The 22,123-nt window shown below is 49.4% G+C and overlaps 1 protein-coding gene across 6 annotated transcripts in view; it reads left to right on the top strand.

The window, feature by feature from the left end:
- usp19 (ubiquitin specific peptidase 19) overlaps window positions 1–22,123 on the top strand; it is a 130,256-nt gene that overhangs the window by 57,246 nt on the left and 50,887 nt on the right. For 4 of the 6 annotated variants that reach the window (XM_067998340.1, XM_067998339.1, XM_067998336.1 and 1 more), the window contains 11 exons: window positions 439–510; window positions 2,467–2,582; window positions 3,437–3,651; window positions 4,973–5,165; window positions 5,935–6,068; window positions 9,185–9,343; window positions 12,243–12,353; window positions 15,004–15,114; window positions 16,558–16,659; window positions 18,087–18,227; window positions 19,867–19,982. In XM_067998340.1, the coding sequence (XP_067854441.1) occupies window positions 439–510; window positions 2,467–2,582; window positions 3,437–3,651; window positions 4,973–5,165; window positions 5,935–6,068; window positions 9,185–9,343; window positions 12,243–12,353; window positions 15,004–15,114; window positions 16,558–16,659; window positions 18,087–18,227; window positions 19,867–19,982 (1,470 nt within the window). The remainder of the gene's footprint in view (window positions 1–438; window positions 511–2,466; window positions 2,583–3,436; window positions 3,652–4,972; window positions 5,166–5,934; window positions 6,069–9,184; window positions 9,344–12,242; window positions 12,354–15,003; window positions 15,115–16,557; window positions 16,660–18,086; window positions 18,228–19,866; window positions 19,983–22,123) is intronic. The other 2 variants (XM_067998341.1, XM_067998338.1) reach the window with 1 other exon arrangement.

Genomic DNA, 22,123 nt, shown 5'->3' with positions numbered 1-22,123 from the left:
CGGGTTCAGCCGTCCATGGCGGAAGGGGATTGGGAATTCCCATTTCTCTGCTCTTCTAACGCTTGAGCAGGGACCCTAGAATGAAGTCCCGTTGACTCTAGCTGGCTATGAAGTTCAGTTTTGACTTTCACGGTCCAGATTAGTTCCATAGGAATTTTTGTCGCCCACAGGGAAAATATCTTGAACTTACTTTCTGATGTCACTTTGTCATTGTATTGTCTGACGGTGGGACCGGGATTTAATTTAAACCTGTATTCCTTTGTACGTGTCCAGCTACTTATACTGGAGCGAGACTGTGTACATCAACACTATTTTCAGTAGTTTGTGCCTTTTCTGGGTCTGATCACTTGAGCTGGTATTGGTGCATTATAACGTTACGGTGCGATCGGTTGATAAACGGACTGTATTCTTTGTTACTGTTCTGGTTTTGTTTTAAAGCCACGAGCCCTTTCTACGCATCCACCCTGACTGCGGACCAAACACCATCTTCAAATGGCAGGTTAAAGTTCGGTAAGAGCCGCAGTGTTGTCAGTGTTCTCTGCACGTTACTGGCCGGTAAGAAATGACTACTTTAAAGAGCAGTAAATCATTTCAGAAGGGAAGGGACCCATGGCAGAGCACTTGCTGAAAACCCACAGCATTTGCGTAAGATCTTTCGCTAAACGAACACACAATGTTCCTTGATACGCTGTCTGAGATTTCATCTTTGTCAAATGTTTTGGGGGGTGGTCTCAGCTTGTTCCTACTGAATGCAGGCTCACAGCACAAAACCTGTCCATAAATCAGCACTAACCAGCAGCTTTCCGAACATAGGGATGTGCGGGACCAGGTAAGACTGTTGCACACCAACGTGGCTGGTCCTTCCTCAGGCTATAAGCACGGTTGGAATGCGGAATTGATCCCCCATTTCCAAAAGATGACTTGTTTTATTTTTGTTAAAGTGAGACCCTGCTATATAACGAACCATTTGTTCAAGACAGTGTTTTTTCTTTGAGTATCTGGGCTGATCCATATCCTTGGCCCAGGGGAAGCAGTTTTCCATTTTCAGTGCACGTTGAGTGTCTGCTTCAAGTCACATGCAGCAAGCTCCCTCTACCACGCAATATCGAGCACACTGCTCAGGTACAGCACTGGCTAGAAACCAAGTAAAGCTCCTTCTACTCTGCCCCCGAGCACTCCCTGCGTGAATTTTTCCATGTTTCGCACCAGTCATCCTTCCGACGTCAGGGTGAGACTCCTGATTGAATTAATGAGTGATTTTATGGTTTAGACCCATGAGATGTGGCGTTGAAGACTGCACAAGAGACTGCCTCTGACTGGATTGAAATCCTGCTGTAAAGCAGAGTGTGAACCCACTTGTGTCACCCAAATATTTACTACGGTTGTTAAACAGAATTATAGGTTTTTAAACCGAACTGCAGTAATTTTGTATGATGAGTTTGAAGTTGGATGGTTGCAGATTAAATGAGGATAATTTTTCTGTGTGCTATTGGAGGCTGTCCTGGAATCTGACTTTGAACAACTCCAAATCTGCTGTTCACCGATCCCGTACTGGACCCTGTGCGACTGTTGTCTCTGGGCTTGTTGACCTCCATTGCCTTCCCACCGCCTCCCCGAGTATATTAACTTCAAAATCCTTGATTTTTCTTGCAAAGCCCTCACTGCAACCTAGCCCTGCAGTCTTCTCCAGCCCTCCATCTTGGTACAAATCCTGTGCTTTTCCAACACTGGTCTCGGCTTTCCTTCCCAGACCACTGCCAGTGAACTTGGCCATCTCTTGTAACTTCTCTCCAACTTCATGCTGAGTGGCCTCCTATCTCCAGTGAAGCTCCTTGTTGTATGAAAGGTGCTCAGTTCAGGTCTGCGAGGGAATTGCCTTACAATAAAAGCATTTAAAATAATTTCCATTCTCTGAATTTTTCACAGCTAAGGAAGTTCTTGAATTAGAATTTTAAATCTGAGGATTTTTGGGGGGGGGGGGGTAATTCTGTTCCATTCTGTTGTATTCCTCCCCTAGAATGGGGCTTATATCTTCTCACACTCTGCTTACCAATGCATTATTTAAATTAAATATAACAGGGCTGGTAAGGACCATTGTGGCCCATTTGGCCATTCCCAGTGAGCAATTGACAGGTACGAAAGCAGTTGTCCCATTCCTTCCATGGACACTCTACCCTCTCGTGGACTCCGCTCCGCTGTTTCACGAGATGGATACAGACGAGGAAGGCCATTCGATCCGTCTCTGTTTATACATCCAGAAAAACCTCCAGTTCCTGATCACAACATTTTATCTAGCTGGTTCCAGGGTTTTCGCCTCCAGTACTTACTTGCGAATCCATTCAATGTTGATTACGCTACGTAACTGGTACAAAACAATGGTGTGAAATCAGCTACCAAGCAAGACGAGAGAGTGAAGGTTGTTGATGTCCATCCTGAGAGAATCTGTTCTATTTTCTTTCCTCCCAGGAATCTGATTAACCCAGAGCAGTGCCTGTACACCTTCACAGCCTCGCGCATCGACATCAGTTTGAAGAAGAGACAGAATCAGCGCTGGGGAGGACTCGAAGCCCTCGCAACACAAGGTCTGCAGAACGATATCCCTAATACTGCAAATGCAAACCAGCTCAGTCAGCGCCTGGTGAGAGAAAAGGCACGTTATGATGAAGGGTAGATGTCGGAATCAGCACAGCCCCCTGTTCCTCTATACAGATGCTGACTGACCTGCTGTGTATTTCCAGCATTTTCCATTTTGATCCTAACACTGTGATGTGGGCCAAGCCAGCCTGTAGCAGAAGTGATTGTTAGTGTTCTCGCCCAGTAATTGCTTCCCATGCATTGTCCCAGCTAAAGGATGTACACCGTGCAATGCTGATACTAGGATTTCAGTGAAGTGTTATGGTGAGTGTGTGAAATTTTTATACTGTAACTACTCGCAACTGGGAAAACAGAAAGCAGTGCAATTCCTGATTCTGACTGTCAAAATCTGGATTGTGCTTGGAAAGAGCATTTTGAGTTGTACAACACTAGAATACTAGTGGGTGTAGGTCTGTTACTGTATGACACTGGGGTACAGTACTGTTGAGTATTGATTTGTCACTGCTAGTGATAGAAATTATTTAATTTTTGCCCCAAAGCATATTTGTGCCAATGCACTAAATAATAATAATTGCACTCATCTATTGATTTAAGGTGTGTGTGTTTGAGACAGTGAAGAGGGAGTTTTACTCTGTGTCTAGCCTGTGCTGTACCTGCCCTGAGAGTGTTGGATGGGACAGTGTAGAGGGAGCTTTACTCTGTATTGAACCCAGGGAGGCAAGGGGAGTAATTCCAACTTTAGTAGCTGTTGTTGCTTAAATAATGTGATTAAGTCTATTTGATGGTCTGTGTGTGCTTTCACTGGACCTTCTAAACACAAGCCTGTGCTCCCCTGTTTAAGGTGCAGTGGGTGGCGCCAAGGTTGCTGTGCCTGCAGGCCCGCCTTCACTGGATAAAGCGCAGCCCGGGTGCAGCCAGCACGCACTTCCTCCCAAGGAGGAGCCACGCTCAAATGAGAAAGAGAAAATTCGCACAGAGGAGACCAACCTCGAGCCAGTGGCAATCAGGTCAACACCCGAGAGCGTCCAGATTAAACAGGACGCACTCGTAACATTGGTAAGTAATGTACTCGGGGAGCAGTTTATATCTCAAGTTCTCTCTCTTCCTAAAGGGGAGGGAAACCTTTTTTAAATTCATTCACACAGGATGTGGGCGTCTCTGGCAAGGCCGGCATTTATTGGTGGTGGGCCACCTTGAACCGCTGTAGTTTGTGTATGAATCAAATGAGGGGCTCGCTGGGCCACTTCAGAGGGCAGTTAAGAGTCAACCATATTGGCGTGGGACTGGAGTCACATATAGGCCCAGACCGGGTAAGGACGGCAGGTTTCCTTCCCTAAAGGACATTAGTGAACTGGTTGGGTTTTTAGCACAATCTGACCAGTTGTGTTTCCATTCCGGAAAGTAATGAATTGGTTTGGTGCTTCCTGAGGAATACCCGATCACCCAGGAGGGGGTGAAGAGGAATTTTTTGACAGGTGACTCCTGAGTTGTCTGTGGGTCTCCGTGCATTTTTTTTTGTCTCTGTCCCATGAGGTGGGTGATGGAGGGTGGATTGGGCCATGGGGGATGGAATTGGCTAAGGGTTGGCGAAACTAAACACGGCTTTTTCTCATCTTCGATAATCAAGCGTGAAAGTTTCCCAGAGTCACGCTTCTCTGGGTTGGTTTCCAGACCGATCTGAGGTCGTCACCACTGAGATAGACGGGGCTGTTCCAGGGGGGCTTGCAGCCTGGAGATGAGGAGACTGATTATGGCAGGTCTCTGCTCCAGTGTGGAAGATGGGGGCTTTTATTTTTCTCAAAACAATGCTTGCTTTTTATTTTTTTAAAAATTGAAGTAGACAGTGGGAAGAGTACTTTGAATAAGATTGTATATTGTTGAGTACTCAGCCAGCTAACAATATTGTAAAATGTGCTTTTGACACCAGAGGGTAGCCTCTATTCTTAAAAATGTGTTTTGTATCAAGAGCTAGTGGGTGGGGAGGGGGGAAAAGGTGCTAATCTCTGATTAAAACTATATGTGATTATCTAAAGATGTTTCCATCTGTGGGGGGGGGGACCAAAACTAGGGGCCATCGTCACAGACAAATCCAATAGGGAATTCAGGCGAAACCTCTTTACCCAGAGAGCGGTGAGAATGTGGAACTCGCTACCAGGTGGAGTATTTGTGACGAATAATATAGATACATTTAAGGGGAAGCTAGATAGACACATGAGGGAGAAAGGAATAGAAGGATATGCTGATAGGGGAGGGAGGAGGTTCATGTGGAGCATAAACACCGACATAGACCGGTCGGGCCTGTTTCTGCACTATTATTCTATGAAGGAGCATTTCTTGGAGGAGCACACAAACTTTAGCCTTATTTTGTGTTTTGAAGCCCAAGCCAACGTGCATGGTGACCCCAATGACTCACAGCGTCACCAGTGCTGAGCACACGGAAGAGGAAGAGGAGGAGAAGAAGGTCTGTCTGCCGGGGTTCACGGGGCTGGTCAACCTGGGGAACACTTGCTTCATGAACAGCGTCATCCAGTCACTGTCCAACACGCGGGAGCTCCGCGACTACTTCCACGGTGAGTGGAGTGCGAGAGGCCGAATTCTGCTTCAAAGAGAAACCTTGGTGGTCGTGCCGTGGCTCGGTGGTAGCAACGCTCACCTCTGAGTCAGAAGGTCGTGGGTTCAAGTCCCACTCCAGAGACTTGAGCACAAAATCTGGGCTGACACTCTTCCATTGCAGTACTGAGGGAGTGCTGCACTGTCGGAGGGTGCCGTCTTTTGGATGAGACGTTAAACCTTCTCAGGTGGACGTAAAAAATCCCATGGAAGAAGAGCGGGGGAGTGCTCCCCGGTGTCCTGGCCAATATTTATCCCTCAACCAACAGCACTAAAACAGATTATCTGGTCGTTTAGCACATTGCTGTTTGTGGGATCTTGCTGTGCGCAATTTGGCTGCCGTGTTTCTTACATTACAACAGTGACTACACTTCAAAAGTACTTCATTAGCTGTGAAGCGCTTTGGGACGTCCTGAGGTCGTGAAAGGCGCCATAGAAATGCAAGTCTTTCAGCCAACACCAAAAAAAGAATTAACTGTCAATTATCCTGATGCGGTTTGTGGGATATTATTGGTGCCTCGGAAGAGCTGCTGATTTTATCTCCATAAATCAACGTGCTGCAAAGTAATTCAATGAATAAAAGTGCTTTGCAAGGTTTTGACATGATGTACTTATAAATATGAGGATTTATTTATTGAACTTTTTTTAATACCAGCTTTTGCTAAAAGAAAGCTTAACCACTCACCATAAGTTAAAATCCTGAACGGCTCTCTTTCTATATTTGACTAGATCAGTCTTTTGAGTCTGAAATAAATTACAACAACCCCCTGGGGACTGGCGGCCGACTGGCCATTGGTTTCGCTGTGCTTCTGCGGGCTCTGTGGAAAGGAACTCACCATGCCTACCAGCCATCGAAACTGAAGGTGAGTGAGCCCCACCCAAGGGAAAACTGCACCCCGGGGCCGTCTGTTTCAGCACAGAATCCTCTTCTAACCCGCTGCGTAAACTGGTCACAGCTGAAACCGTTTGGAATCACTGTTCTCTTGTGGGAATGTAGGGACAGGAGTAGGCCATTCAGCCCCTCGAGCCTGTTCTGCCAAGGGCTGCAGGCACATTGGCAACAGGAGTAGGCCATTCAGCCCCTCGAGCCTGTTCTGCCAAGGGCTGCAGGCACATTGGCAACAGGAGTAGGCCATTCAGCTCCTCGAGCCTGTTCTGCCAAGGGCTGCAGGCACATTGGCAACAGGAGTAGGCCATTCAGCCCCTCGAGCCTGTACCAAGGGCTGAAGGAGAGCAGCATTTTCCTAGTAGTAGCACAATTTAAATGGTTATGATATGGGGAGGACCAGGAGACATGCGTATAGATTACCGATGGAAGAAATGGGTTAGATGTTGGAGGTTCTTTTCGCAGAGAATAAGAGACCTATGGAGTAAGTTACCGGCTTGTGTGGTGAGTGCTGATTCACTGTCTACTTTCGAGAGAGAGCTGACTGGGGTGGCGATCGCACCATACAAGCAGTAGGCACCAAATAATAAAAATCATGGTCACTATGGTCTCCTGGACTAGTTTCAATCACCTATAGGGATCGGAGAGGAATTTTTAAAAAAAAGGTCTACCTAATTGGCCTGGGTTTTTGATGTGGTCTTTTGCCTCTCTACAGATCAGCCATGATGTAATTGAATAGTGGAACAGGCTCGAGGGGCTGAATGGCCTCCTCCTGTTCCTACGTAACAGGCTCGAGGGGCTGAATGGCCTCCTCCTGTTCCTACGTAACAGGCTCGAGGGGCTGAATGGCCTCCTCCTGTTCCTACGTAACAGGCTCGAGGGGCTGAATGGCCTCCTCCTGTTCCTACGTAACAGGCTCGAGGGGCTGAATGGCCTCCTCCTGTTCCTACGTAACAGGCTCGAGGGGCTGAATGGCCTCCTCCGGTGGTAAGGAGTAAATTGACGTGACGCATAAGATTAGCTGGTCTTTCCCTGCCTGGTGTTTTCGTGTGTTTGAAACCGCATGGCCAGGATGATCTGCCCAGGGACATTGGTCAGCCCCTCAGCAAGTGACAGCAGTGGCAGAAACTGCGGCTTCTGATCAGTTCTCTATTTCTGACCTTGCGCAGTTTCCATGCTGATGTCAACCTGTCGAAACATCCTTTATTTCTCTTCAACAAGCTCTCGTCTCTTCCGTCGCTGTATCTGACAGCTCGTCAAGCAGCAGCTATGATGATGTGGCAATGAGCAGGTGTAGTGTAACTGTGAGCTACTCAGAAACTCCCGCTCGCAAGGTCGCGTTACTGGGTCCGTTGTGCTACATGGTGCAAAACCAAAACCCGCTTGACCTTATTGGGAATATAGGAACATGAGGCCATTCAGCCCCTCGAGCCTGTTCCGCCATTCAGTTAGATCATGGCTGATCTGTATCTTAACCCCATCTACCCGCCTTGTTTCCATATCCCTTGATTCCCTTATCTAACAATCTATTTCAGTTTTGAAATTTTCAATTCTGGCCTTATTCATTGGTGCTTTCAGTCACCTTCCTACTCCCTCTCCTACTTCCTGCTCAGTGTCCATTCCCCTCCCCTATGTAAATTCCTTCAGATGTTTATTAATGTATGGTTATATTTATACCATTTCAAGGCACATCTTGGGCGGGTGATTAGCCGCGAGTAGGGCGTGGGAAGGAATGTGGGGGAAATTGGCAATAAGAACACTTATTCTGTTGGGGGTCTTTTGAAGAAGGGGAGAGAGGCAATGAGATGGAGAGTGTGTGGGACAGAATTGCAGCGTGTAGGGCATGGTAGCAGAATTCTGCATCGCTGACAGTGGAGTGGAGGCAGAGGGGGCGTGCAGTGCTCCAGGTTTGTGTCCTACTGCAGAGGGAGGGCGGGACAAGGCCACGGAGGGATTGGAACACGAGAGCGAGGATTTTAAAATCAACCAGGAGCCAATGGAGGGTAGGTGGTGGGCCTGTGGGAGTCTGGGGATGGGATACAGGCCAAGGATGAGTTAGTCTGCATGGGGCGGGGCTAAGCAAGGGGCGAAGCAAACTTTAAAAAGCTGATTGGTGGGCCGGTTTCATTTTTCACTGCTGTTAGGAAACCTGTACCTGCAGCAAAACTGCTCGAAGAGGCATAGTGCCCAGGCCAAAGAATTTTAGAAATAAACAGAAAATGCTAGAAATACCCAGCAGGTCAAGCAGCACCTGTGGAGACACAAACACAGTTAACGTTTCAGCTCGATGGCCCTTCACCAGAAACCGGGGCCCCTCGGGCGCCGCACCCCACCAGAAACCGGGGCCCCTCGGGCGCCGCACCCCACCAGAAACCGGGGCCCCTCGGGCGCCGCACCCCACCAGAAACCGGGGCCCCTCGGGCGCCGCACCCCACCAGAAACCGGGGCCCCTCGGGCGCCGCACCCCACCAGAAACCGGGGCCCCTCGGGCGCCGCACCCCACCAGAAACCGGGGCCCCTCGGGCGCCGCACCCCACCAGAAACCGGGGCCCCTCGGGCGCCGCACCCCACCAGAAACCGGGGCCCCTCGGGCGCCGCACCCCACCAGAAACCGGCGCCCCTCGGGCGCCGCACCCCACCAGAAACCGGGGCCCCTCGGGCGCCGCACCCCACCAGAAACCGGGGCCCCTCGGGCGCCGCACCCCACCAGAAACCGGGGCCCCTCGGGCGCCGCACCCCACCAGAAACCGGGGCCCCTCGGGCGCCGCACCCCACCAGAAACCGGGGCCCCTCGGGCGCCGCACCCCACCAGAAACCGGGGCCCCTCGGGCGCCGCACCCCACCAGAAACCGGGGCCCCTCGGGCGCCGCACCCCACCAGAAACCGGGGCCCCTCGGGCGCCGCACCCCACCAGAAACTAGCGCCCCTCGGGCACCTTCAGTAGAGGAGTAAATTATCGGTGTGGGGGAGGTGGAAACCTAACTTTCGTTGGGTATTTTGCCCAAACGTGGTTCTAAACTTGTCACTGATGTGACCCAAATCCACTGGCTCCAGTGTACATGCTCACTATATGAAATCCCTCTTTCCACCCAGGCTATTGTGGCGAGTAAAGCGAGCCAGTTCACTGGTTACGCACAGCACGACGCGCAGGAGTTTATGGCGTTCCTGTTGGACGGCCTCCATGAGGACCTCAATAGGATACAGAATAAACCGTACACTGAGACGGTGGATTCTGACGGGCGCCCGGATGAGGTATGTCACACTGCCAGGTAACTCTTGCACCTGTAACTCGACCTGTTGCCTTGTTGCTGCACAGGTGTGCCAATATTAAGCGCCCAGGGGTTTGGCTTTTGTATATGAACCATGCGACCGTGCAATTAGTGCACCTTTTTTTAAACCTGTTGTGCTACATTTAATTAACATTGGTCAAGCCACAGAGAACTTGTGCAGTTTTGGGCACTCCGTTATACAAAGGACATTAAAGGCACGGAGAGCATACTGCGTAGATTCACTCGGATAATGCCATGTGAGAAACACTAGTTATGTGGAGAGGCCTTAGACTGTTTCTATTTCAGTGGTGAAGGCTAACAGGAGATTTAGCCCCATCTCCCCCTCTGGCTCTTTTGCCAATTATCTTAAATCTCTGGCCTCTGGTTACCAACCCTCCTGCCAGTGGAAACAGTTTCTCCTTATTTACTCTATCAAAACCCCTCATGATTTTGAGCACCTCTATTAAATTTCCCCTTAACCTTGTCTGCTCCAAGGAGAACAAGTCAGGAGTGTGATGGAATACTCTCCACTTGCCTAGATGAGTGCAGCTCCAACAACACGCAAGAAACTCAACATCATCCAGGACAAAGCAGCCCGCTTGATTGGCATCCCATCCGCCACCCTAAACATTCACTCCCTTCACCACCGACGCACCGTGGCTGCAGTGTGTACCATCCACAGGATGCACTGCAGCAACTCGCCAAGGCTTCTTCGACAGCCCCTCCCAAACCCGCGACCTCTGCCATTTAGAAGGACAAGGACAGCAGGCACATGGGAACAACACCACCTGCACGTTCCCCTCCAAGTCACACACCATCCCGACTTGGAAATATATCGCCGTTCCTTCATCGTCGCTGGGTCAAAATCCTGGAACTCCCTTCCTAACAGCACTGTGGGAGAACCTTCACCACACGGACTGCAGCGGTTCAAGAAGGGCAATTATGGATGGGCAATAAATGCTGGCCTTGCCAGCGACGCCCACATCCCATGAACGAATTTTTTAAAAATCCCAGCTTCTCCAGTCTCTCCACATAACCGAAGTCCCTCATCCCTGGTACCATTCTGGTAAATCTCCTCTGCACCCTCTCTAAGACCTTGACATCCTTCCTAAAGTGTGGTGCCCAGCTGAGGCCTAACCAGTATTTTATAAAGGTTTAGCGTAACTTCCTTGCTTTTGTACTCCAAGCCCCTATCAATAAAGCCCAAGATCATGTATGCTTTTTTTAACAGCCTTCTCGACTTGTCCTGCCACCACTTGCCTACTTATTGCGTGGCCTCTCACCAATGGCAGGTTAAGTCTACTGTTGGTAGAAAGACCAGGCATATGCTTCACGCGTTCTTGACCTATAATTTTGCGGCTGGGAAATCTCAATTTTCTACCACCATTTTTCAGAGAAAGTTTTGCTGTAATCCCCCCAAGTGCCTGTGGGTGGCGGTGCTGGGTCTGTGGCCAGGCTCTTCGTATAGTTGCAATCCCGATACCTAGTGCTTGATATATTGGGACGGTGAACAATATTGAATAATCAAGCTGGGAACCGAGAGACTTGCTGCAGAATCCCAGAGAACGGGAGCAGACTAAGAACTGAATCATAGATTCTTACAGGAGGCCATTTGGCCCATCGTGCTTGTGCCAGCTCTTTGAAAGAGCTATCCAATTAGTCCCACTCCCCATTTCTCCATTGCCCTGCAAATCTTTCCTTTTCAAGTATTTATCCAATTCCCTTTTGAAAGTTATTATTGAATCTGCTTCCACCGCCCTTTCAGGCAGCGCATTCCAGATCAGAACAACTCGCTGTGTAAAAAAAATTCTGCTCATCTCCTCTTCCCCCCCCCCACCCCAGGTTAATGACCCTCCTGCCACTGGAAACAGTTTCTCCCTATCTACTCCATCAAAACCCCTTATGATTTTGAACACCTCAATTAAATCTCCCCTTGACCTTCTCTGCTCTAAGGAGAACAATCCCAGCTTCTCCAGTCTCTCCACATAACTGAAGTTTACTTGTATTGGAGGTTGTATATCTAAATCCACGGGAGCAGCAGAAGCCGCTACCCCTGTGCTACATACCTGCGCTGCACCCCCCCCCCCCCACATTACCCCTTGGTTATGGTCTGCCACTTTCCTTTCCAGCTCCCGTTCAACGTGAGGCTGGGAGTTGAAACAGTTGGTGCTATTCCTGTCTGTGCTCCTGACTTCGTCTGTTGTGAATTTGGTAGCCCCAGCAGTACAGGAAGCATCGGGTCTCCACACTGCTTTCTGATACAGAACTACAAAATGACTTTAAGGTGAAATTCAAAGCCATTTTGTTTTAGGGACTGAGGCCAGGCCAAGACCTAGCAAGAGATTTGGCATATCTAAGTGCGCGCCATCAAGACTTTGCTATAATTCCCGGCGTGCCGTTTTTCCAGTGTGCCATATTCTTCATTCTACTATTCTCTGTGAGCGCAGTTTCATAAATGGGGGAAAAAACATGAGCAATTTGTGGTCTAGCATTTCACGATGCCTTCAAGTTCTCATGCCTCTGAATTGTCCTGTCCTATCTGACCCGTATACAGCATCACTGAGGAAAGCTCCAATGGCACACGTGACTCCCAGGCTGTGAGAAACTGTGCTCCCAAACACTGCAGGTTGAGAGCTCTGGTCATTCTGTAATACACTTCACGTGAACGCATTTTCACAGAGCAGTTCAATTTACATTTCTCGTACAGCCTCGTTCCACGCTGCTGTACAAATAACCTAACTCTACCCTACAGACCTGGTTAAATGGAAATGATTTGACTTGACTGTAGGCTGGTGTGGTGTAAATCAGAGAAAGGTACCCTTCAGTTTATTTGTTCGATCTGCAAAGTCTCCTGTTCCTTGACTTCTGTACGTCTCGCACAGGTGGTGGCAGAGGAGGCCTGGGAACGTCACAAGATGCGAAATGATTCCTTTATCGTGGATCTGTTCCAGGGCCAGTACAAGTCCAAGCTGGTTTGCCCCGTGTGTTCCAAGGTGAGAGACTGTCTGAGTAAACAGGGAGCCCAGCCCCTCAAATGACTGGCACTCCCAGGGTTAAAGACACTGGCCGTCCTTCAGGTGAGACTTTAAACCGAGGTCCCCGTCTCCCCTCTCGGGTGGACGTGAAAGATCCCATGGCTACTATTCGAAGAGTAGGGGAGTTCTCCCCAGTGTCCTGGGGCCAAAAAGTATCCCTCAACCAACATCACTTTTAAAAGAAACAGATTGTCAGGTCATATATTGCTGTTTGTGGGACCTTGCTGTGCACAAATTGGCTGCCACGTTTCCTACATTGCAACGGTGACTACATTTTAAGAAGTACTTCGTTGGCTGTAAAGCTGTTTGGGATGCCTGAGATCATGGAAGGCGCTATATAACTGCAAGTATTCCTTTCAGTTTTGAATGTTGTCAGATGTTGGGAGGGGGTGAGGAGCGGGAGGTAAATGAGGCTCCTCAGCTGCAGCACTCTACGCTATTTCGGTTTATAAATTAGAGGTAAGATTTACAAATTGCTGTACCCACGTGGAGTCTAGGCGTAGTCACTGTTCTGTGAATCTTTGCCAGGTGCCTGCTTTCAGGTGTCATGATTCAGCACTGACAGTTAATGAGAACTTGAAGTGCAGTCTGTACCCTTTCTATTAAGTGCTGATGGGTGAGTTTTAACGAGGTTGGAATGGTGAATTCAGTAGCTTATCAAATATTCGTTTGAATAAAAAAGATTCTGAATATGTTTAAAGTCTATGCTGTTGGGGCAGGGGAGCAATTAATGTAACCTGCAGCAATTTATGCTGCCATTGAAAGGGACAGTTTGACCCGGTGTTCTATCTCTGATAAACTGGGAAAATATAGACCTGTTTATTGCTCAGAAACCACTAGGTGGCGGCATTCTGCTAAAATGATCATTGTAAACCTGGGTAAAGATTTAAACGTTATTTGTTCTCGATGTACTGAGTGGTGAACCACAATAACTTGCTCGGAAACAGTGCCTTTAGTGTAGTGAAGCTTCACAAGAAGGATCCATCGAAGGCAAAGTAGATCTTGAGACTTTTAAAGATGGGGAGAAAGGTGGGGCAGGGGCTAGAAATAGTGGGTGGCCATGATCCATACAAAGTCCTTGGAGGGCGAGGGGAGGTGGGCAAAGGGGGGCAGTCGGTCCATCAGATCAGGAACATTGTGAACGCTCATCATCATTCCCCTTCAACAAAAAACTGCCCCTGGACAGGAGGGGACAGTGGGCTTTGTATTGGTAACAGCTCATGAGTTCCTGATCTGCAACTCAATTCAGCACGGCCCTAACCACTTCTGGGTTTGGACAATGTTTTTCTCCACGGGGTTGGGGCATCTTGAGAAACAGTTCTCCTTGTGTCATATCAGCTGCAAAATGATTGAAACTTAAAGAACTTGCATTTATATAGTGCCTTTCACAACCACAGGATGTTCCAAAGCACTTTCCAGCCAATGAAGTACTTTTGAAGTGTAGTTGCTGTTGTAATGTTGGAAATGCGGCAGCCGATTTGAACACAGCAAGATCCCACAAACAGCAATGTGATAATGGCCAGATCATCTGTTTCTAGTGATGTTGGTTGAGGAATAAATATTTTGGCCCCTAGGACACCGGGGAGAACTCCCCTGCTCTTCTTCGAGATAGTGTCGTGGGATCTTTTACCTCCACCTGAGAGGGCAGACGGGGCCTCGATTTAATGTCTCATCCAGAAGACTGCACCTCTGACAGGGCAGCGCTCCCTCAGTACAGGCACTGGGAGTGTCGGCCAAGATTACATGCTCAAGTGTCGAAATAAATCGAGAAGAATAGAGAATGAGGAGATGGGGATAGAGATGAGAACAGAGAGGAGGGCAGGGATGCTTTTTTGCCTCTGAAGCTGTGATCTGAATTCACCCCAGACCAGTGAGATGAAAGTCTCCCCTCTGCTGGCTGTGAGCATCCCATGTGAAATGGGCAGTGTCTGTGAGTTTGAGTCTGACGAGCGAAACTGGCACCAACTGCGATACAATTGGCTGCCTCACTCCGCGAGGCAGTGAGGAATGAGAATGTTGCACAGGTGCAGCAATGGGTGCTCCTCAGCATTTGGGGCTGGGCAGAACGAGCTTTGATATGTGGCCTGCAGTGCTGGACCTGACCAGGGAGTGCTTGTTGCTGACACTTGGTGACAACATTGGGAAAATGTTCAGTCACCAACACTGCCATCCCATGCCCTGTGCATAATTTGCTCCGACTGTAACGGACTTATTTCAGCCGTCAGAAAGACTCTCCTTCCCTACTTCATAGGTCCTGAACTCGCGGTGTAGCTGAATGCAGTTTCACCCGCGTGTCTGCAGAGGAGAAAGGCTTGGAGACTGAACATCTGAAAGGAGAAAACTGCGACAACTAATTTCCATTTGTATTTTCCTTTTTTTCTCTCCCTCCCTCCCTCTCGCACCCACCCGCCCTTGTTTCTCTCTTAATATCTCATTCGCAGTCTGACTCTCTCGCTCACGCTCTGGCTGGCTCCCCCGCCCGCGTGCCGACCCCCTCTCCCCCGCCCGCGGGCCGACCCCCCTCCCTCTCCCCCGCCCGCGCGCCGACCCCCCCACTGCTGAGATCCTTCGTATTATTCCTGTCTCACTTGAACGTTTTGTTTTCCAGGTGTCGATCACATTCGATCCTTTCCTCTACCTTTCTGTTCCCCTGCCACAGAAACAGAAGCTGCTGACTGTTTACTTTTTTGCTAAGGAGCCTCATAAGAAACCGATCAAGGTAAGAACAGCCTGTTTCCATTGGCTTGGGCTTTTTTTAAATTCATTCATGGGATGTGGGCGTCGCTGGCGAGGCCGGCATTTACTGTCCATCCCTAATTGCCCTTGAGAAGGTGGTGGTGAGCCGCCTTCTTGAACCGCTGCAGTCCGTGTGGTGAAGGTTCTCCCACAGTGCTGTTAGGAAGGGAGTTCCAGGATTTTGACCCAGCGACGATGAAGGAACGGCAATATATTTCCAAGTCGGGATGGTGTGTGACTTGGAGGGGAACGTGCAGGTGGTGTTGTTCCCATGTACCTGCTGCCCTTGCCCTTCTAGGTGGTAGAGGTCGTGGGTTTGGGATGTGCTGTCGAAGAAGCCTTGGCGAGTTGCTGCAGTGCATCCTGTGGATGGTACACACTGCAGCCACTGTGCACCGGTGGTGGAGGGAGTGAATGTTTAGGGTGGTGGATGGGGTGCCAATCAAGCGGGCTGCTTTGTCCTGGATGTTGCTGTGGGAGGGGCTGGTCAAACCCCAGCTGGAGCTGCAGTTGCAGTTCAGGTCCCCCCACCTTAGAACGGGAGATGTTGCCTTTCCAAGGGGACAAAGTGGCAATGAAAATGATCGAGTGTTGGAAATTTAAGTTCCGAGGAAAGTTGAAGGAAGTTGGCTTCATTTTCTTTGAGGGGGAGTAGGAAATTTTGAGATCGCTTAAGTTTTCAAGATTAGACCCTCAAATCGTGGATTCAACCTGATGATCACCCCCTCGACATCCCATCAAAATGAGTTCTAACATAATGGGTAGACCACATAAAGAAAGAACCTTCGTCGCCTGTCTCCGCCCCTGCCTCAGCCCATCAGCTCCTGAAACCCTCATCCGTGCCTTTATTATCTTCAGACTAGACTATTCTAATGTCCTGCTGGCCGGCCTCCCACTTTCCATCCTCCGTAAACTTCGGCTCATCCAAAATTCTGCTGCCTGTATCTTAACTCGTACCAAGTCTCATTCACCCATCACCCCTTGTGCTCACTGACCTACATTGGCTCCAGGACTGGCAGCACCCTTGATTTTAAAATTCTCATCCTCATGTTCAAATCCCTCCATGGCCTCTCACCCCTCCCTGTCTCTGTAACCTCCTACACCCTCCGAGATCTCTGCGCTCCTCCAATTCTGGCCTCTTGCGCATCCCCGATTTTCGTCGCTCCGCCATTGGTGGCCGTGCCTTCAGCTGCCTAGGTCCTAAGCTCTGGAATTCCCTCCCTAAACCTCCGCCTCTCTCTCCTCCTTTAAGATGCTCCTTAAAACCTGCCTCTTTGACCAAGCTTGTCCCAATATGTCTTGGTGTCAAGATTTGTCTGATTATGCTCCTGTGAAGTGCCTTGGGATTCTTTACTATGTTAAAGGTGCTATATAAATACGCATTGTTGTTGGAATAATTGTTCCCTTTCTTCTTTCCTTCTGCCAGATCCTGGTGAGTGTGAGCAAGGAGAATGCCTGTGCAGCCGACATCTTCGATGCAATCTCCCGAAATATGAAAGTGAAAACAGACACTCTGCGACTGGCTGAGGTAAGTCCCTGAAACTACATAACGGTGACTTTAGTTTCAAACACCAGGGAGGAGAGCTGGATGGGGCATCAAATTGGACACTGGCCTTTCGCCTGGCTTTATTCCAGCCCCGAGTGATGGAGGAAAGGCTCTCTGTCTGCTGGCTTCAATATGAAATGAGTTTGAGTAATCGCGAACTAGTGGACACGAGCCCGTAACACACAACTGCCCCTAATTCATTACTGGATTTACAGTCTCACTGATGCCACAGGATGGATAGTGTGAGCAAACGGAAAATGTCACACTGATGCAATAGGGATATTCTTCTCAGGGGGCTCCAGCACATTCTTTGGGTAGAGCAGAGGGAGCTTTACTCTGTATCTAACCCGTGCTGTACCTACCCTGGGAGTGTTTGATGGGACAGTGTAGAGGGAGCTTTACTCTGTATCTAACCCGTGCTGTACCTACCCTGGGAGTGTTTGATGGGACAGTGTAGAGGGAGCTTTACTCTGTATCTAACCCATGCTGTACCTGCCCTGGGAGTGTTTGATGGGACAGTGTAGAGGGAGCTTTACTCTGTATCTAACCCGTGCTGTACCTGCCCTGGGAGTGTTTGATGGGACAGTGTAGAGGGAGCTTCACTCTGTATCTAACCCGTGCTGTACCTGCCCTGGGAGTGTTTGGTGGGACAGTGTAGAGGGAGCTTTACTCTGTATCTAACCCCGGGAGTGTTCGATACTAGCACTGTTCCATTCTCCAGCACGAACAACCTCATCCTGATTCACAACTCGCCAAGGCTTCTTCGACAGCACCTCCCAAACCCGCGACCTCTACCACCTAGAAGGACAAGAGCAGCAGGCCCATGGGAACAACACCACCTGCACGTTCCCCTCCAAGTCACACACCATCCCAAGTTGGAAATATATCGCCGTTCCTTCATCGTCGCTGGGTCAAAATCCTGGAACTCCCTTCCTAACAGCACTGTGGGAGAACCTTCACCACACGGACTGCAGCGGTTCAAGATGGCGGCTCACCACCTTCTCGAGGGCAATTAGGGATGGGCAATAAATGCCGGCCTCGCCAGCGATGCCCACATCCCTTGAACGAATAAAAAAAAAAGCTTGAGAAAAAATAGTGTGTAGCAAGCAGTGAGATTGTGGCTTAATGGAATTCCTTCATTAATATTCATCGTAACTTTAAAAAGGCCATCAATTCCACTGAGATTTAGTTTCCTAAAAATATTAGAATGTCTGACCAGTGACTGTAACTTGGAAAGTGTGTAGTTGTGGACATTGGCTGAGCAGTGGCTTGAGCTCAGCGTGAGATTCCCAAGGTGACTCGTCTGTCAACACTGAGTCCAGGGTTGCATTCATAAAAAGTGCCTGGTTGTGTGCTGGTGACTGACTGATTTTTGCTTGACTTCATTTAAAAGTTGGTTTCTCCTGCAGGTTGCAAGGAATAGATTCCATCGGCTATTTGTGTCATCTCAGTCCTTGGATACGGTGTCCCCCAGTGACACCCTCTTCTGCTTTGAGGTGCTGTCTAAAGACCTTGCGAAGGAGAGGGTGGTCGAATTGCAGGTGGAGCAGGTACCTCCTTCTCACAGCTCACTTTTTGTTCTGTTGTTTCTGCTTTTAAAAAGTGCCCGACCAACGTCAGAAGGAATGGACGCCGATTCGTGCAGGTTTGCACTTTGTCTGGCAGCGTTCCCTCCCGCCCCCGCCCCCGAGGGTTTCTTGGGCAGCTGGCTGAGAGGGTGTAGTTTAGGCAACTTCTCCATATCAGCTGTGTACGGTTGTGGTTATGTTACTGGCCCCGGCCCCGGCCCAGGCCGCCCGGTAGGCCCCGGCCCCAATTCCCACCAAGGCAATTTGAGAATTTGAATTCAGTTTTAAAAAAATGGGAATAAAAAGCTGGCATCAGTAAAAGTGACCATGAAACTGTTGGATTGTCATAAAAACCCAACTGGTTCACTAATGTTATGGCCACTAATGTGACTCCAGTCCCACGCTGCCCTCTGAAGAGGTCTAGCAAGCTACTCAGTTGCATCAAAACCCCTACCAGCGGTTCAAGAAGGCCCACCACCACCTTCTCATGACCACTATAGGGATGGGCAATAAATGCCGGCCTTGCCAGCAACGCCCACATTCTGAGAATGAATTTTAAAAACTGTCCGTTCTTCTCCCATATTCAATCAAACCGCCGGATAGTTTCTCTGAGATTAACTTCACCAAGGCTCCCACCCAGCAATCTGGAGAAACGTCAGTGTCTGATGAACCTGGGACCGCTGCTCAGTCAGCGATGCGGCAGCAGCTTGGCGAGCAGACTCTTTCTGGAAATGTTAATGCTCGTTGCAGTTTTGTGCCTCTCGGCAGTGTCCAGGGCGCAAGCGCAGTCTCAAAATGAGTACAGCAGGCCCCCTCTGGGTCAATAAACCAGCCGAGGTGAGGCAGGTCCCAGGGCTGTCCTGGGTTACCTGATCTCCAATGGGGTGGTGGTAGAGCAGGGTGGGAAGGTGCCATGGTTGCTCTCCTCACCCCTGGGGTAAGGCGGGCTCCTGCTCCTCTGTACTGACCAGTGGAAGTTGCAGGTGTGTAAACATCAGGTAAGGATAGGATTGGACTCGTCTGTGATTTTATTTTCGGGGTGTGCAAGGCAGCATTTATTGCCCATCCCTAGTTGCCCTGAGGGCATTGAGAATCAACCACCTAATGTGGGTCTCAAGTTGCATGTAAACCAGACCAGGAAGGGTTGTCCAGGGCTGGGCCCATTCAATCTGGCCAATATCACCTGACACCATGGGCCAATCGTCATGACAGGTTTATGCCAGTATCACCAGTCCACTGACACGAGACTTTCAATAGTAGATTTGCCTTGTTGGGATAAATTGTTGTTGGACTGCACTCTAACGCCTGTGGAACGAATTCAGTTCTCGTCACCCAGTCCTACAAAACTTCTATATCAATCCTTTAGTTATACGGACAGAGCCTTGTTCGGGACTGCTAGCCCGGCTGACAGTGGGTCTGTTATGCTCACGTTTGGTGATTGCTGAATGAGATACATTTCTTATCCTCACCCAGTAATGACCATGGGAAACAGGAGCTGTACTTGAGGTTGCTGCTTTATCACTTAATGACTTTCTTAGCTGTGCATTGAGTGTCTGGCGCTGTAAGTGATTCTCCCAGCTGGTATACATGTCTGATTTGCTGCCTCTCTCTCTCTCTATAGCGGCTGGTAATCCCCAACATCCCAATCAACAAATGTGCCGCCTGCCAGAAACCGCAGCAGCCGGATGAGAAGTTGCGGCGTTGCACCAGTTGCTACCGAGTCGCCTACTGCAATCAGTGAGTCAACCGTTAAAATCCACACCGCACTGACACAAAACCACAGACTGTGGCCACAGATTGTTTTTGTATCTTCACTCTCTTCCCTTGGACAACAGTGTGAGGTAGTGGGAGGCTTCACCAGCTGATTAACAGTCTGACAGGCCGCGACATGAACACTCCTTCCATGGCCGTAACCGTCTTTATACCGGCCGATAGGAGGGTTAGTCCTATCCGGGGGGGGGGGTTTTATGGGCTCCCATAACCCATTCAATGAGGGGGGGGCCTCCCAAACCCACCGGACAGGAGAATCCCACTGGATGTCAGCCCGGAATTCTCCGCCCACCGGGAGCTCCGGTCTCCGCCCGTCGGGACTGCCAGGAGCTCCAGTTCGAGCCCTGCTCCCTCCGGCTCAGGTGGGAATGGTTACCATTGAGCTAAAGGCTCGCTCCTCATTGTCATATAGTAAAATGGGATGGAATTCAATCTCCAAAATACAGGTAAAAATCACAGAATCTCGTGCGATATGAAAATGGAATATTTATGGTTCGGATGCCCGGGATGGGCAATAAATGCCGGCCTCGCCAACGACGCCCACATCCCATGAACGAATAATATAAAAAAAAACCAGTGGGCCTGATTGTGGAGTGCCAGAGTTAAGAAGTAATAAATTTGTACAAGTTAACGGTTAGGCCCCAGCCAGAGTATTGTGTGCAGTTTTGGGTGCTCCATTACAGGAAGGCCAGGATTCACCAGGGTGATACCAGGGATGGGAAACCATAGTTAGGAGGAGAGACGCAAGACCATTTCTATTGGAGCAGGGAAGACTAAGAGGGAATTTAATAAAGCTCCCTCTACACTGTCCCATCAAAAACTCTGATTGCACAGTGTTCAGTTCCATTCGCAACCCATTGGATAATGAAGCAGTCCATGCCTGCATGCAGCAAGACCTGGTCAACATCCAGGATTGGGCTGATAAGTGGCAGGTAACATTCGCGCCAGAACAGTGCCAGGCAATGACCGTCTCCAACAAGAGAGAGTCTAACCACCTCCCCTTGACATTCAACGGCATTACCATCGCCGAATCCCCCACCATTAACATCCTGGGGGTCACCATTGACCTGAAACTTAACTGGACCAGCCACATAAATACTGTGGCTACAAGAGCAGGTCAGAGGCTGGGTATTCTGAAGGAAGTGACTCACCTCCTGACTCCCCAAAGCCTTTCCACCATCTACAAGGCACAAGTCAGGAGTGTGATGGAATACTCTCCACTTGCCTGGATGAGTGCAGCTCCAACACTGCTCAAGAAGCTCGACACCATCCAGGACAAAGCAGCCTGCTTGATTGGCACCCCATCCACCACCCTAAACATTCACTCCCTTCACCACCAGCGCACCGTAGCTGCAGTGTGTACCATCCACAGGATGCACTGCAGCAACTCGCCAAGGCTTCTTCGACAGCACTTCCCAAACCCGTGACTTCTACCACCTAGAAAGACAAGGGCAGCAGGCACATGGGAACACCACCACCTGCACGTTCCCCTCCAAGTCACACACCATTCCGACTTGGAAATATATCGCCGTTCCTTCATCGTTGCTGGGTCAAAATCCTGGAACTCCCTACCTAACAGCACTGTGGGAGAACCTTCACCACACGGACTGCAGTGGTTCAAGAAGGCGGCTCACCACCACCTTCTCAAGGGCAATTAGGGATGGGCAATAAATGCCAGCCTTGCCAGCGACGCCCACATCCCATGAACAAATTTTTTTTAGAAACTCCCAGGGCAGCTGCAGCACGGGTTAGATACAGAGTAAAGCTCCCTCTACACTGTCCCATCAAACACTCCCAGGGCAGGTACAGCACGGGTTAGATACAGAGAAAAGTTCCCTCTACACTGTCCCATCAAACACTCCCAGGGCAGGTACAGCACAGGTTAGATACATAATTTTTCCTTTTCAAGTATATATCCAATTCCCTTTGGAAAGTTATTTCCAGATTTTTTTTTAAAAAACAAACTAAATTTAAATTCTCAAACTGGTGGGATTTGAATTTGTGTTCACTGGATTATTAGTCCAGGCCTTTTCATTACTAGTCTAGTAACATAATCACTACACTACTGTACGCCCACTGACCGCCTTCTGGTTTGAAGCAAGAGTGAA

This window comes from Heptranchias perlo, chromosome 17, assembly GCF_035084215.1.
Source record: "Heptranchias perlo isolate sHepPer1 chromosome 17, sHepPer1.hap1, whole genome shotgun sequence".
NCBI lineage: Eukaryota > Metazoa > Chordata > Chondrichthyes > Hexanchiformes > Hexanchidae > Heptranchias > Heptranchias perlo.
The sequence above is the reverse complement of the archived record's forward strand: the minus strand, read 5'-3'. Positions and strand labels throughout refer to the sequence as shown.